This window comes from Eptesicus fuscus, chromosome 19 (genome assembly GCF_027574615.1).
Source record: "Eptesicus fuscus isolate TK198812 chromosome 19, DD_ASM_mEF_20220401, whole genome shotgun sequence".
Lineage (NCBI taxonomy): Eukaryota > Metazoa > Chordata > Mammalia > Chiroptera > Vespertilionidae > Eptesicus > Eptesicus fuscus.
The window spans coordinates 9,207,234-9,222,883 of NC_072491.1; the positions used below are offsets into that span (position 1 = coordinate 9,207,234).

General features: G+C 43.2%; 1 protein-coding gene across 4 annotated transcripts in view; it reads right to left on the bottom strand.

The window, feature by feature from the left end:
- Positions 1-15,650, bottom strand: part of CCNE2 (cyclin E2) — a 27,093-nt gene continuing 11,443 nt past the window's right edge. Inside the window, exons 1-12 of one of the 4 annotated variants that reach the window (XM_054708252.1) lie at positions 13,162-13,178; positions 12,245-12,280; positions 12,050-12,146; positions 11,910-11,966; positions 10,874-11,025; positions 9,944-10,079; positions 7,793-7,939; positions 6,233-6,328; positions 4,762-4,896; positions 2,773-2,884; positions 2,111-2,268; positions 1-1,415 (exon numbers count right to left, since the gene is read on the bottom strand). In XM_054708252.1, coding sequence (XP_054564227.1) covers positions 1,302-1,415; positions 2,111-2,268; positions 2,773-2,884; positions 4,762-4,896; positions 6,233-6,328; positions 7,793-7,939; positions 9,944-10,079; positions 10,874-11,025; positions 11,910-11,966; positions 12,050-12,146; positions 12,245-12,258 — 1,218 coding nt within the window. In that variant the 5' untranslated portion in view covers positions 12,259-12,280; positions 13,162-13,178 and the 3' untranslated portion in view covers positions 1-1,301. Of the gene's footprint in view, positions 1,416-2,110; positions 2,269-2,772; positions 2,885-4,761; positions 4,897-6,232; positions 6,329-7,792; positions 7,940-9,943; positions 10,080-10,873; positions 11,026-11,909; positions 11,967-12,049; positions 12,147-12,244; positions 12,281-12,465; positions 12,485-13,161; positions 13,179-15,650 lie in introns of those variants that run through there. The other 3 variants (XM_028156085.2, XM_054708253.1, XM_054708254.1) reach the window with 3 other exon arrangements.

A 15,650-nucleotide genomic window follows, 5' to 3' on the forward strand; every position in this document is an offset into this window, starting at 1 on the left:
TGTTTTCTTTCCAGACAAAATACCGAAACAATTTAAAAACAAACTATACAGAAGATTTCATGCCATAATAGCTTAAATTTTATAATTTCTTCAAAGAAGAGATTCACACGTCTAGTAACAATAAACAATCTAATTTGTTTTCTAATTAAATCCATTTTTGATGCTGAAATTACATTTTTCCAAAAACATTTATGTAGAACTAGTCTATATACCAACTTCTTATGTGAAGTTTACTTGTTTTTTAAATAAATAGATCGCTGGGAATTGGTATACATTTAATACTTTTCTGCCTTAATAGAAGTTTAGGTCAGGTGTTAAGGACAGTGTCAAAGTGATCAAGCTTAACTCGTGTAGGAATTTAAAAAGGACCTTAGCAGTTTTGCAAATGTAAATAAAGCCTTAGTCACACTAAATAAAAAATAATAATCCTTAGGGATATCTTAGAGCAACGATTGCCAACCAGTGGTCCATGAGGTCCGAAAGATTGGCGACCACTGCCTTAGAGTAATAAAGTGACTTTCTCATATAAATAGTTTGAAAGGGTACTTAATTTTCACTCAAATTATGATGTACAAAAAAGTTACCATAAAGCAACCTGTATGCTGAAGCCCCACGTAGGAGCCACAGCATTTACGTTGTTTATAATTTCTTTGGTATTCCCACTGTTTAGAGCGCAGTTTTAAACACCATGTTCTTAGCCTTACGGGTTAAAAATGTTATGTATGGCAAGACAAACTAGCTAAAAAAACATTTTAAAGTTCACCATTAATAAAAATTCAAGTTTTATAATAGCTTGCTACAGCAGCTATAGATAAATTAGTCACCTTATTACAAAACTAAACCTTTGTAAACATGCTTAAATTTTATTTTCAAGAACCAAATTGCACTAAGCAAGGATATATGAATTTTGAGAATCTAAAAACTAGATTCAAAGTACTGTATCACTTAATGTATCTTTTAGGTAGCACTTACCTAGTCTAAGATTTTAATGATAAAATTCCTAGTCCATCAAAATAGTAACACTGGATCAAAAAGTTTTTATGGCATAAATTGTGGCTGGCTTCTCTCCAGTCACCTTGGGAATGAATTTTTTGTAAACAAGGCCTGCTGTTTCTTTAAACAGCTGACAATGAAATACATTTCTTAGTGCCAATTTTACGTGGTTTTTTAAATCAAAGAACGACATTGAAATTTCTGAATTGCTAGGGTAGTCCTGCCACTATTTTCCTGTAAAACGATAGTACATTTTAATGCCATTTTACCCAAAACTCAGTGAATACTTGTCAGCTTAGTTAACTTCTTTAGTGTTTTCCTGATGGTTTTTCAGTGCTCTTTGGTGGTGTCATGATGCCTCCATTGCACACTGGTGACAGTTGTCCCCCATTCCTGAGGGTGTTTACGTAATTGACTTCCTCCTACACATGTGAAGAAATGCAGAGATTAGCAGCTAAGGTAAAGTATTGACATAATAAAATAAAGTCTAACCAGGATTTCTGGATACGAAATTGAGGCTGCTTAGGCCTAATATAATGGTCTTTTTTATTTTTCCATTTATGACAAATTTTACCTTATTTATAAAAAGCATAGATATAAATACAGATAATAGATGCAGAGAGGTACATATAAAGGAAATGAGCATGTCTTTTTCTTATTGGAAGAATTACATATGACCCCCTTGCTCCCCACACCAGGCCTTCACTACCCTATTGTCTGTGCCCATGGGTTATGCACATATGAGTTAATTGGTTGATCTCTTCCACCCTCACCCTCCCCTGCCTTCCCTCTGAGATTTGATAGTCTATTGGATGCTTCTATGTCTCTGGGTCTATTTACAATGGTCTTTTTTGTGTCTTTGCAACTTGATGTCATATTCTAAGATTCAGCAATTTTAACTGCTGTAATTGTATTTTTTTTAAACTCTTAGACTGTTGGCATTGATCTTAAGAAACTTCACAAATCTTGCTTTAACTTCAAAGTTATTAACGCTTCTACATTTTGAAATCACTGTGCCCATTAGAACTTTCTATCCCTTTATTCTGTAGCATCCTTACTGTCATTGTTTTGGTGACTTACTAGATAGTAAGAACAAAAAACCCCACAAGAAACATACCAGCATAGGCAGATAATTTGTGTGTGTCTGGATATTGTGTCTGTCTTCCATAGAAATCTTCTTAAACATCTTCAGCTTCACTGGACTAGTCCTTTTTACTACACTGGCAAAAGGCACCATCCAATCTACACATTCAGAAATACTGTCCCATTCCAAACCTAGGAAGAAAAAAGTTAGCAAAATGTAAGGTTACATCAGAAAGTATCTAATGTATGCCTAATGAATTTCTTCCTGCTTCCAAATTTAAGGATAGTTATATTAAAACTCATTTTAAAAAAGAAGCCCAAATCAATAAGTTTTAGCAAGTCAAAACAGATTATGACTCTCAAACTACATGTGACTATTTTGAGGGAGGAAAAAGACTTCGAGCTTCTTAACCAGTACTTCTACATAGGAAATTAAAATGATCAAAACCCAAAGAACTCTTAAAGCAGAACTATAATCATGTTGATTAACTTCAAATGGATTTAAATTCCATTTGACCTTATTTTTGTTTGTGGATAGACTTTGAGGATTTGAACTAGCAGAAGGGAAGATAATCACTACACTGCTACATTTTTCCCATTAAAATTTTAAGTTTCTGTTTAGCAGCATGCTAGAGTTCATAAATTAATAGTCCTCTAAAAGTTGTGAACAGGTAAGAAGGTAAAATAATGGCTTACCTGCCGCTTTCTTAACGACTTCAATAGAGGTAAAATGGCACAGGGCGGCGGCAGCCAGTACTCTGTACTGGAACTCTAATGAATCAATGGATAGAATACACAGATCTAAAAGCTGACAAAGGAAAAAGCAAAAGTACAAAGTATTTAGGAGACATGAAATATCAAAACTCAGTAACACTTTTGAATACACAGTACCTATTTACACATTAGAATTAAAATTACCTTAACATTTTTAACAATTTAAGTTCTCTACTTTTCAGTATCTTAAGGCTGCTGTAACTGCCACATACAAGTGAAGAAAATCTACACTCTTATTCTATGTAGGATGTGAAAATCTAATAAATACCAATCATCTAATATTTTAGAGTGTTTATGATACGGACCACATGCCAAGAACTGCTAAAACGAGAGGGTTCCCAAAATAAGCCACCACCCTGAAGAAAGTGGAGTCTTGGGGGATTGTTACATAGTGTGACCTTGACGAGGAGGGAGGGCACCTAATCCCGTGTGGGGAAGATCTTTTGCTTAAATGACCAATACAAGGTAGCCAGGGAGATTGGGAAGTAGTGTTGTAGGTATAGAAAACGGCATTTGTAAATATAAATGAGAAAGCATTTCCTTTGGAACTCAAGTAGTTCAGAACATCTATAGTAAAATATGTTAAATAAGCAAGGAGTACCTTTATTCCTTATTTTTTTTTAAAATGGGGTAGTTGCAGAGGCATAACCTAGGTTAGATCATAAAGGGTCTTTAAGAGGCCAGAACTTTTAGAGTTCGGATTACTGGAACATTTTGAACCTGGAAAGTTACATTTTAAGAACCATCTGGTAAGACTACGGTGAAGTAGATACACAAGGAGAAAACATGTTTCTAAACAGATTAGTTAAGAAGCAGTATATTTCAGGCAATAAGAGCTGTAAAAGGACTAGATTTCAGAGCCTGAAGTGATACCAGTCCAGTGAATGAAACATAAATTATGCCCTAGCCGGTTTGCTCAGTGGATAAAGCGTCGACCTGTTGTTTATGAACTTATCAAAACTCTGCTGTCTATCAAAAGGATATATATGGCTGCTTATGATAACCTAGGACAGTGGTCGGCAAACTGCAGCTCGCGAGCCACATGCGGCTCTTTGGCCCCTTGAGTGTGGCTCTTCCACAAAATACCACGGCCTGGACGAGTTTATTTTGAAGAAGTGGCGTTAGAAGATGTTAAAGTTTAAAAAATTTGGTTCTCAAAAGAAATTTTAATCGTTGTACTGTTGATATTTGGCTCTGCTGACTAATGAGTTTGCCGACCACTGACCTAGGATGCTGGGAATTCTGACTAAAAATATTAAGCCTTCATGTAAAAGTTTTAAAAAACGAACCAATTCCAATCTATTTACTGGTTATCCAGTTTTAGTGCTCACGAAGTGTTTTAGATTTTCACACCCTACATAGAAAAAGAATAGATTTTCTTTTTTTGCCCTGACCGGTTTGGCTCAGTGGATAGAGCGTCAGCCTGCGGACTGAATGGTCCCGGGTTCGATTCCAGTCAAGGGCATGTACCTTGGTTGCGGGCACATCCCCAGTGGGGGGTGTGCAGAAGGCAACTGATTGATGTTTCTAGCTCTCTGTCCCTCTCCCTTCCTCTCTGTAAAAAATAAAAAAAAAAAAAAGAAAAATAGATTTTTTTTATATATACATTGATTTTTTACAGAGAGGAAGGGAGAGGGATAGAGAGTTAGAAAGTGTCATTTGTTGGATAGCTTATTTATGACTATAAATACACTAACGGCCCTGGCGCCTGGCTCCGCTGAAGCAGCATCCCGATGCGCCAGGGCTGTGCTGGTTCGATTCCTGGTTGGGGCACATGCAGGAATCAGCCTGGGAATGCATGGGTGGGCGGAACAACTAATTGATGTTTCTCTTTCAAATCGATCAATTTTTTAAAAAGCTAAACAAAACCTGTAGTCAACATTCGCATATATTCAATAACAATGTCAATACCTGAGCTATCTGAATGAACTTTTCCTGAGAATACTGAGGTAGAAGAACTTTAGGAGCATCTGTAAGAGCATCGACTTGAAGGAAGAGATTGAGCCAGGAGATGACTGTTACGGGACAAAGTTCCCATTTTAAAGCCTGTTAAATGAAATTAAAACGCCTGTTAATAAATACAGGTACATAGATACCACATTGTATAGCTACTTTCTAAACTAGCCATGTAAGAAACTGTTTTTAGGCTTATTTTTTCCTAGGAGTTTTATTATTCTGCACCCCTATTTTTATTCAAGATATTTATCGATACCTCACAAGCTAAAGCTGCTTGTGTGTTATAGTCTGTTATTGACATGGACCCTCTTATTCTCTAGTTGTCTTTATTTACAAGGTTCATTCAGCCTATTATTCATTACTGCTTTTCTCATTTCTTGCAGTCGCTGGTCTTCCAAATCTGTTCTCTACTTCATTAAAACTACTCTTTTAATTGTATTCAATGACTCCATAACAAATTCCGTTCAGATTGTCTAAGAATTGATTCTAAACTTTTTCTTTACTACTGTAATCTCCAGTGACATTTTTCCCTCCATGAAGCCCTGAGACTTTACCATTTATAAGAAGTCCAAAATAATTAGGAGAAAGCAGAGGGTCTTAACACCTGTAGAACTGCGCAGAGAATGCCATCTTCCCTTTACATCCTCCTTGTACTACAAGTCTGAATCTGGATAATTTTATTATTAAAGCAGTATCAACATGCCAACAAGATCCCATTCTAACAGAGCTACCTGAGTGTTTACAGTTTGTAAACATAACATGATAATTTGTAAATGAAAGTCATATTGATTAGGTTTCCTTGTATATCCTATTAATAAACCCATGATGTCCAAATTTAATAACATACTAGAGTAGTTTACACTCACTTTTTAATCTCTAATCTCTCCTCCATTTTTCTATTAATAGCCCTTTCTCTGCATATAGAAAAAAGGCAGTGAAATCTATTTTCTGTCTGCTGGAAGAAGGGGAAAATGACTAAGGTCTGGGAATCATTGTTGGAATTCATTTATATATATTATATGCTAACTACTAACTACCTATATGTTTTGAAAATGTCCATAATTACTTTGAAAAGTAGTATATTCTCAATATAGAAACTTGAAAGATACAGAAAAATAGAATTTAATACGTTAAGCCAGTGGTCGGCAAACTGGTTTGCCGCTCTGTTGACTAATGAGTTTGCCGACCACTGACCTAGACTCTCGATTCCAATAATTACAGGCTGCTGTTGTTCCTTGTGATTAAGCCCCTAAGCAAATTCCTCTTTTATCCATAACATTGTCAATATTTTGCATTAGCCTCTTTAGAACTGGATCCTAATACTAAAACCTCAGTTTTGATTACTTACATTGTAGTATTTGAGATTCAGTAATAATTACTGTTATTAAATTGCAGCTAGAATAATAAAATATATAATTATTATTACCTTTAATATAATGAGTTCCATCCTTAAGATATCCTCTTCACTGCAAGCACCATCAGTGACATAAGCAAACTCTTGGAGCTTAGGAGCATAGATTTCCTTTAAAATGGATTTTAAAATTAGTGTTAAGCACAGTTGAGATTGAGGTGAAAACAAAAGAATTATATACAAACTACCTACAGGCTTCATTTTATGTGTGTGTGTGTGTGTGTGTGTGTATTAATTGATTTCAGAGAGGAAGGGAGGGGGAGAGAGAGAAACATCAGTTATGAGAGAGAATCATCCATCGGCTGCCTCCTGCACGCCCCACGACTGGGAATCTAGCCCACAACCCAGGCATGTGCCCTTGACCGGAATCGAACCCGGGACCCTTCAGTTCATAGGCTGAAATACTATTCCGAACCCGGGACCCTTCAGTTCATAGGCTGACACACTGTTCATGAGCCAAGCTGGCTAGAGCCAGGCTTCATTTTTAAGGACAGGTTCACAAAGGGAAATAAATCTTAGTAAAATAATTCTACAATAGCCAAAGCAACCGTACATTTAAAGGTATCTTTCATATCTAGGTCTAAATTAGCCAACTATATTAAATGAGACTTGTTTTCATGGAATTGATCTTGAATTGCAGTTAATAAACATCACCAGTATTTTGAACAGTCATTTCAGTTAAAACACAAAAAGCCACTCTTGTTTTAAGATTGCCTACTACGTTGGTCAGAATAAAACAACAATCGATAAGTTCTAGAAACTGAAAACATTTCCTTTACGCTAATACAAAAGGATGGTTTGTGCAGTTTGGCTGATAACAGGTCTGCTTTAGCAGTCCAGAGAACTAGGATGGTCAAATGAGCAGAAAAGATGCCTGCCACAGATGAGAACAGGCTAGATATGAAGATTTCAGTCTAGAAAGATATCTGAAAGTATGATTTCAGTTAAGAATTGACTGAATACTAAGTCACCAAATTTGGCAGAATTTGGGGATATCTCTTAAAGCTCAAAAGGCAAATTTGGAAGAAAAAAATACACAAGGAAATCAATGCATGATTTAGTCCTCCTACCCTCCAAACAGGCTTCAAAAATTTCAGATGAAGGTACCAATGATACTCATATTCATATTGAGATTGTGTGAAGGAAAATCTCAAGCAGGAAAAGAGTTGCCTTCTATCCTGGCACCACCATCAGATACAAAAATATTTTAACCCAAAAAAAGCATTTCATTTGATTGGTTAATCAGTTTTCAAAGACCATTCTATTGAGTCCAAGTGCCATAATTCCGTATATAGGGACAGCATCAGTATACTGGTATTCTGTTTGGCAGAATGAGCCATGTAATATGTGACCTAGATACTAATTCCAGAATTTAAACCAGAAACTTATAATAGGCTTGGATACTAAAAAGGCAACTATGATATTTATCCAAATCATAATGTTCAGAAAACATTGAAAAACCCACTCATCTTCCCTAAGGAGTTAATATCAAAGGAGTAGTGTTTCTGGAATTGATGTGTTGATTTTAAAAACTGGGTTGGTAAATACGTCTCTGGATAAACTTTGAGAACTTACCTCAAGTTTGGAAGCAATGAATAATGAGGTAATTCCGATGAGTTGGAGCATATTTTTATTTATATCCTTTTGTGTCAACATAAATCTATCAAAAAAGTCTTGCGCAAGGTAAAACGTCTCCCTATGCAGTGTATATACTTCACATACCTAGACAAGAACCCCAAGGTTTAAATATTACTCCATGAATTTCTCCAAATTAGAAAATTCTATCTTAGCATACCAGACCTTACAATACTTTTATAAACCCAACTTTGCTTTTTAGGATACCAAAGTTAAGATTGGGGAGAAAAATAACATGCACTAACAGGATAAACAAATCTATTGTCTGCATTTACTCTTATTTTAGTTTTTTTTCATATGGACTTAAAAAATGTATTTATTCCCAGATACATTTATATTTTTCCTGAGTATGAATGAGAACTGTTTTCTACTCATTTCCTAATTGTTTATTGTTAACAGATAGGTAAATTTTCATGCTTAGTTTATATTCTTATCCTAATAGTTCCAACTGATTCTCTTCTCACTTTAGATATTTAACTAAAAAATGACAATGGTGTTTCAATGTTTTCATGTCATTTATTTTTCATGTTTTATTGTACTGGGTAAAATTTTAGAAGAAAACTGAATGAATAACATTAATGATAAACTTTTTTTTATCATATATCTTGTTTAGGGCTGTAATGGGAATTCCCCTGTTCATTATTGTTATTAATAATAGATAGTATCTGTCATTTCCACATTTATCATAGGGGAAACTTTTAAGGGCCATTATCCCCATTTTGAAGATAAGAAAACAGGGATAGAGGTTCTGATAAACAGTGTGTTAAAGAAACTTATTACTAGTTTACTACATGTTTCAAAATAAGAGATGGATACTGAATTTCAAAAAATCTCCCACATATAGTGAGATCTTATGATTTAAACTATTTAGATAATAAATAGATTTTCAAATGCTGAAGCATCTTTCAAATGCTGAAAGGATATAGGGTTGGGCAAAAGTAGGTTTACAGTTGTGATTACTCAATAGTTTATTATTTTCCATATGAACAACTCTAAACATACTTTTGCCCCACCCTGTATACTAAGACAAAGTAGAATTTAACACTGTTGGATTTGTCTTAATATATTCTGTACAGTTTTGCATACCTAATCATATATTTAAGGGGAAATAGAAATACATTTGATAGACCATCACTAGATAAAAATCAATGAAACGTAAAAAGGAAAATAAAGCAAAATCAACATAATTGTGCTTAAATTGCTTCCATGATCACAAGACACTTAGAAAAAATAAAAACCCAACCACCACCTTTTAACTTCATGACTGAAATACAATCTTCCTTTCTAGTCAGAATAAGGAATTAAGATAACCTGACTCAAAAGAACATTTTGTAGTCCTAAAGACTTTTTTGAGTAGCTTCTGGCAGGTCTCCTCTGTCTGCCATGTGTTACTCCACCAGAAAGGCTATAGTTTTTCTCCCTTAGAATATATCATTTCTATCTACTTTAATAGGGAAATTACAGAGCAAAAATCAGTTAGTCTTCAATGTAAATAATCATTTCCTCAGTAATAGTGAGTGGGCTTAAACAAGTTAGTTCTGGCACACTCTGTAGGGACTTCAAGATCACTCATTCCTTTAGATCAGTGGTCAGCAAACTGCGGCTTGCGAGCCACATGCGGCTCGTGAGCCGCAGTTTGCCGCTCTGTTGACTGAGTTTGCCAACCACTGGTTTAGGACATAGAAATCAGGATTACAAATCATAACTTGATTTTGGTGATACAGAAAGGACTTCTGAAAGCCCTGAAGCCTAGTCTTTTCACTTTGCATAGCAGAATTCAAAACCTTGTCAACTATATATTCTATTCATCTTGAATACCCTCAGCACCTTGAATGGCGTCTGGTACACAGCAATACCCCAATATCAAGAATTCTGAATTGGGTTTGGGTTGTGTGAGATGCAGTGGCTGTGTCCTCATGATTTTACTCTTATAGACATTTTCCATTTCGGTATTACCAACTACAGTAAGTAGCCCCAAACAAGGTGGCTGCTGGCAATGGGTAATACATCATGAGGGCACATGAAAAGCACCTTTACGTCTAAATATTTTCCATCATACAGAGAGAGGAAATTTGTATTGCTGGAACATACCTCTAAAAGCCAGTCTAGAAGTATTGACCTCATTTGTGGTTCCAAGTCAGAATGCAGAACTTCAAAATGTTTGTCATGAACATACCGGGTCTCTTTCTTTAACATGTTTAGCCAAACATCATTTGAACATCCCCAGCTATGGAAAAAGGGTAAAAAGAAACAACTGTGTGGTTTACATAATATACAAGCTGTGTTTTACATAGGAAAAATTCAACTATAAGACACTGAAATCCAACTTTCAATTTAGAACTTGGAAGGAGACACTCTTAAGGTAGTTTTATCTAACTTTTAGCATGAAAAAGTTGAAATCTGAAATCATACAGCAAAAACTTGATTATGATAATCTAAATTGACAGATTTCAAAAGAATGTTTTTTGTTTCCATTTACTTATAATATTCCTGTTTAAGATAGCCATGTTTTCTCAAGAGCAATACTAAAAAGGCACATATTTAAAGCATATGATCCCAGTAGAGTCAAGTTTCAATTGCCTCCAACTAGTTCACGGTGACTCTAAATTACTAGAGGTTTGGCATAAGCTGTACTTCCTAGTCCTGTTCATTAACTAGAAAAAAGTATAGACCTTACTAAGCTTGGTAAGAAATAAATGGGATATATCAAATGATACATGTTAAAATGTTTCCATCGTAACAATTTAGATAAATTATTTAAACTCCATTGAAAAGGTGATTCAGTTCTGATAAGGCTTACCGTACTTAGCAAGCAAATGAAAATAACCTTATAGAATCAATGTTTAAAATTCCTCTATCATTTGCAAATAGCACTAGTCAGATTATATATGCTTAAATATCAGTAAAGAAAGCATTTTTACAAGTTTTTCTATCTTATAATGAAGGCAAAAAATAAAGTAATGCCCTTTATGAAATCCATACAATTTTAATCTGATATTAAATTACTGAAAATTTTCTTACCTTAAATCAGGCAAAGGTGAAGGATTAATAAAAAGATTTTTAAATCTGTAATTTGTAAATCTGGAGAAGTCGCTTGTTTCTATTTCTTTGTGGGGTGTTTCAATGATAATGCAAGGGCTGATCCCCCCAGATAATACAGGTGGCCAACAATTCTGTCATTTAAAAGAAAAAAAGAATATCTGTGCAATAGGAAACCAGCTTTTATCTGAGATCTTTCATAAATGGAAGCTAATATTTCTAAAGAGTCTACAGTTTCCCCCAAACACCATTGCTAGCTAACATGCTGACCATGTAGTTTAGTAAGCTGGCAGTTCTACTTATATTTTATAAATAAGTCATATAGCTCATATCAATCTTCATAAAGAGGAACTGGTATTCTGGAAATACAAGACATTACGTATTGGGGGAATGGAGGAATAACTGCATCTGTAGTCAGATACTAATAACTTACGGATTTATAAAATTGCTGTTATTTATCAATAGTGGCAAGGGCACCTTGTTTTATAAAAAGCTTCCCCACGTGCCCCCCCTCCAGTTAATCTTGCTCTGATACCTTAGATTACTTTCAGGCAAAACCTTAAGAATGGAAGCAAGTGGAATCAATTACTTAAGTCCTCCTTAAAGGACCCTTTCCCCCAATCAATGCTGGTTTCAAAGAGAGCCACTGTCTAAAGTGTTTTCTTTACAACACACAGGAGGACTTGGGTAGCAGGGGGCTGCTGCCAGTCTGGCAGTGACCTCGCATCCTATCTGCGCCACCAGGAGCAGCTAAGAGGACCTCCCTCCAGTCGGAGGGGAACAAAGAGCGGTACGTGGGACAGATGAGGCGGGCCCTGGTGCCCTCGGCAGCTCCGCTCCGAGAGGGAGGAATTCACAAAGAGGAACCAGCTGCTTCAAGGCAAACTTGAGCAGGATTCAGGCACTTCCAAACCACCCTCCAGAGAAGCGCCTCCCTGCTGACCTCTAGGGGCACCAAGTGAAAGTGTCGGGCGAATCTACTGCCAAGCCAAACCCCCGCAGCCCCGGTCTGCATTACCCTGATCTCATACTGCTGTTTCTGGGCGACCTTCTCCTCGCTCCGCTTTCTGACATCCTGAAAAACAGAGAAGGCGACTGTGACACCGAGGTCCCCGCCAGCAGTCCCCTCTCCTCTCCTCTCCCCTCAACTCAACTCACCGGGGCTGTTTTTCTCTTCTTGGCCTGGATGATCTGGGCTTCTTGGGGGGAATCCGTCTGGCTGGGCTGGGGCTGCTGCTTAGCTTGCAAACGGCTACTATGGTGGATTTTTAAAAAGAACGTTTAATTAGTAAATCATGCGTTTCAAAGGCCGCCGCTAACACTGAAACACTTCTCCAAGACAAACAAAGTTACCTGCGTCTTGACATTCTCTTCAGGTGTAGGAAACCTCTGGAGGGGGGAGAGAAACGAGTCAGACACATCGCCATCCCAGTTCCCCAAGTGCCCAGAGGACGCCGGGCCGGGGGTGACAGCTAAGCCCCCCGGAGATGGCCTGACACCCCCTGCTGCCCGGCACGACATTCGCTATCTCATGGCGTTCATTTTGGACACAAGCCTGCATTTCCCCAACTTACTGTACAGCCAGGATGCGAGTCGAGTCTTCAAATATTTACAAAGCACACCCCAGCACCCCGAAAGCGCAGGGAGGAAGATCTCCCCCACATGGGTCTTCTCTGCACCTCCCCAGCCCCCGCGAGTGGGGTGAGACAGCGCCCCCACCCCCTCCATCCCGGCCGAGCCGCGGAGGCTGTGGAGAGCCGGTTCCGCGCCAATTCGGAGCGGCGGTGGCGGGGGAGCAAGGGGCGGAGGGAGCAGGCTGGTCGCGCCCTTCAGCTCCTTCCCCTCCTTCCCCGCCCCACCCGGGCCTGCCTGCCGCTAAGAGGGGGCGCCGGGACCCCAGCTCCAGGTAGGGGTGACAGTGAAAGAAAGAGGGTTACATTCCAGACGGGGAACTGCTGTTCGGGGACTTTTCTCCCCGTGAAGGGGACCCAGACACCCATCCTCCCGCGGGATGGCTCCCCAAATGGGGGTGGGAGAGGAGCCCGCAGGACGAGGGGAGTTTTCCGTGGCTGGGCACTCAGGGGCAGCCCCCCACCCCCGTCGCTCCCTCGACCCCCAGCCCAAGGTCCCGACAGGGACGGAGCGCGGGGAGCCAGCCCCACCAGCCGCCTAGCTCTCAGCCCTCCCTCCTCCCTCGGCCTCCCGCCGGGAACGGAGCAGCCTAAGGAGCGGGCTTTCTCCCCTCCCGCACCCCGCGCTCCGCACCGCACCTCCTCACCGCCGGACCCGCCGCTCGGCTCTCAGCTGGCGCCGGCGCCAACCCAATATATAGGCCCGCCCCGCACGCATGCGCCTCGGACTGACACCTCCAGCCAGCGCGCTCCCCGCCCCCGCGCGCCCGCGCGCCGTCCCGCAGCCCACGCGCCCGGCCTCCGTCCGCGCCGGCCCACCCCGAGGGGCCGCGGGACGTCTCCAGGCGCGCAGCCCGCGGCCACCTGCGCCCCCTTCACCTGCCTGCGCGGCCCGCCGGCGGGAGGCAGCGCTCAGAAGCTCCTCCTCCGGACCCGGCTGCCCGCTCTGCTTCCGCACCTCCCGCCAATCGGTGCCGTTCCCTCCCGCCCGTAACCCCGGATCCTGAGGGTGTCAGGCTCAGCCCGGCGTGCGACCCAGTGGGAGCGACCCCGGGAAGCACCGAGCGGCTAAGAAGGGGCCATCCCGGGGCGCGCCCGAGCCGTCCCGCCAAGGCCCACGGGAGCCCGGCTCTTTCCTGCGAGGCGCGGGGAGCCAGCGGCCCGCCCCCGCGGGAGGAGCTCGGCTCGGGCTGGCGCGCGGGCCAATGGGAGGCGAGGGCTGCGCACCACGTGGAGCGGCTGCAGAATGTAAACAGCCCGGCGCGCGGCCGGCCACGTGGGCCCTGCGCCACGCGTCCGGCTCCAGGAGCCGCGGGAGCCGCCGGTGGCCGCCGTGGGAAGCCACGCTCGGGGACGCCGACCTTGCCCTTGGCTCCAGCCCGCCGACCGAGGTACGGTTCAGCCCTGTGTCCCGTCCCCCGCTCAGCCGACTGGCTCTCCCTCCCGCGGGCGGGTCACCCGCCACCCCGTCCCTGCTCGGCGGCTTCCCACGCTGGAGTCCCCGCCGCGTCCTCCCTTCCTCTCCTCCCAAGCTCCAACGTCAGGGCTCCCCAGGGGAAAACACCCCTCCGGAGCGGGCCCGGGGTGGCCTCTCCCGGGGCTGGGCGGCGGGGAGAGCTGTCCCGCCACGTGCAGGCCCCGGGCCCGCCCGCGGCGCCCCGCCCCGCCCCGTCGCCGCCAGCGCGCCCTGCGGAGCCCGCGCGAGCTGCCCGCGCGGGAGGCAGCGGCCCGCCTCCGAGCTATCTTGGGAGGAGGCCGGCCCACCGCATCTCCTCCCCTCTGCCCCCATATCTAAACTCAGGGTCCCCTCGCTGCCCGTTAACGTTCCCGCCCCAGCGCGCCCCCAAGTCTGGACACCTCCCAGGAGGACACGCCGGCGATGACTCGCGGGCTGGTTTTGCGGCGGGAGAGGTGGGGAAGGGGCGGCCTGCGGAACAAAGGCTCCGGGTGCGAGAGCCGTGCGCAGGCTCCTTGGAGCCCTGGCCGCTCCGTCCGGACGCGGGCCGGCGAGCTCGTCTCCCTGGCCCGGCGGCGTGTGCGCGCGGGAGAGGGCCGGGAGGCCGAGCCGCTGGGGCCGAGGCCGGGGCGCTTCCGGAGATGCACCGAGTGGGGGAAGGCGGCTGGGACTCTCCCCCCCCAGCCCCCCATCTCTCCCCCCGGGGTCCCCCCCCCCGCGCGCCTTTTGTGCTTCGCGGTGCGTTCGGGCCTCCGAGCCTAGAGATACTGAGCGCTCTCGGGCTTTGGGGCCGGCGGAGTCCTCCTCCCCACTTTCTCTTTCGTGTCCGACCACAGTCTCGTGACGCTGGCAGAGTGATGGTTTTTGTCCCAAATACACACATGAGGACACGGGAAGAGTCTTGCCCAGACGGAATCAGAGGAGACCCGGCATCTTGTCAGTCCCAGGAAGCGCCAGACCCCGGGCAGTGCTTGCGATGGCGCCCTGGCGAGGGGAGGAGGTGCCCCCGTGCGCGGTGACGGTGTGAGTCTGTAAAGCCTGCGGAGCTCACGGCGGGATGTGTTAGGAAAAGGGCGGCCTCCACCCGAACATACGCAGAACTGGTAACCCGAGGGAGTGGACTTGACCTTCACAAGACACTGGACACCGGGGATGTCCATGAACAGCTGCAGGATTAATCTTGGAGTACTGGGTGCCCAGCGCTGGGCTAACCAGTAAATTACTCGAAATCAAGAATTGGAGATGTATTTTGGTCCATGCCCTTGACTGTGAGGTGAAGAGAGGGCAACTTCAGAAAAGGAGAAGTTAGAAACGCCCACCACAGAGGGCCTTCTGGCGTTTGCATGTACCTGGTCAGTGGTCCAGTGAGACTAGGCAGGTCATGGGCTTAACCTGTCAGTCGCCTGAGGTTAAAATCCTGCTCCGGGGCAAGTGACTGGGTTTCTCCGAGCAAGGGTTTCCTCTAGAAAAGATAAAATGACACACTTGTTTCAAAGCCGGCATTTCATAATGCACACAGAGACTCTCGTGCATTCGTCCCTGCCCCAGAGCGGATGCGCCGTGCTAGCCCTTGGCTCTCCAGCCCTTCCGGCTCCTCCTTCATACCCGTAGATAGAAAGTAGGAAGTGATTGGAAGGGGCCTGAATAAAACGGAAAGGTGAGTCGTAAAATC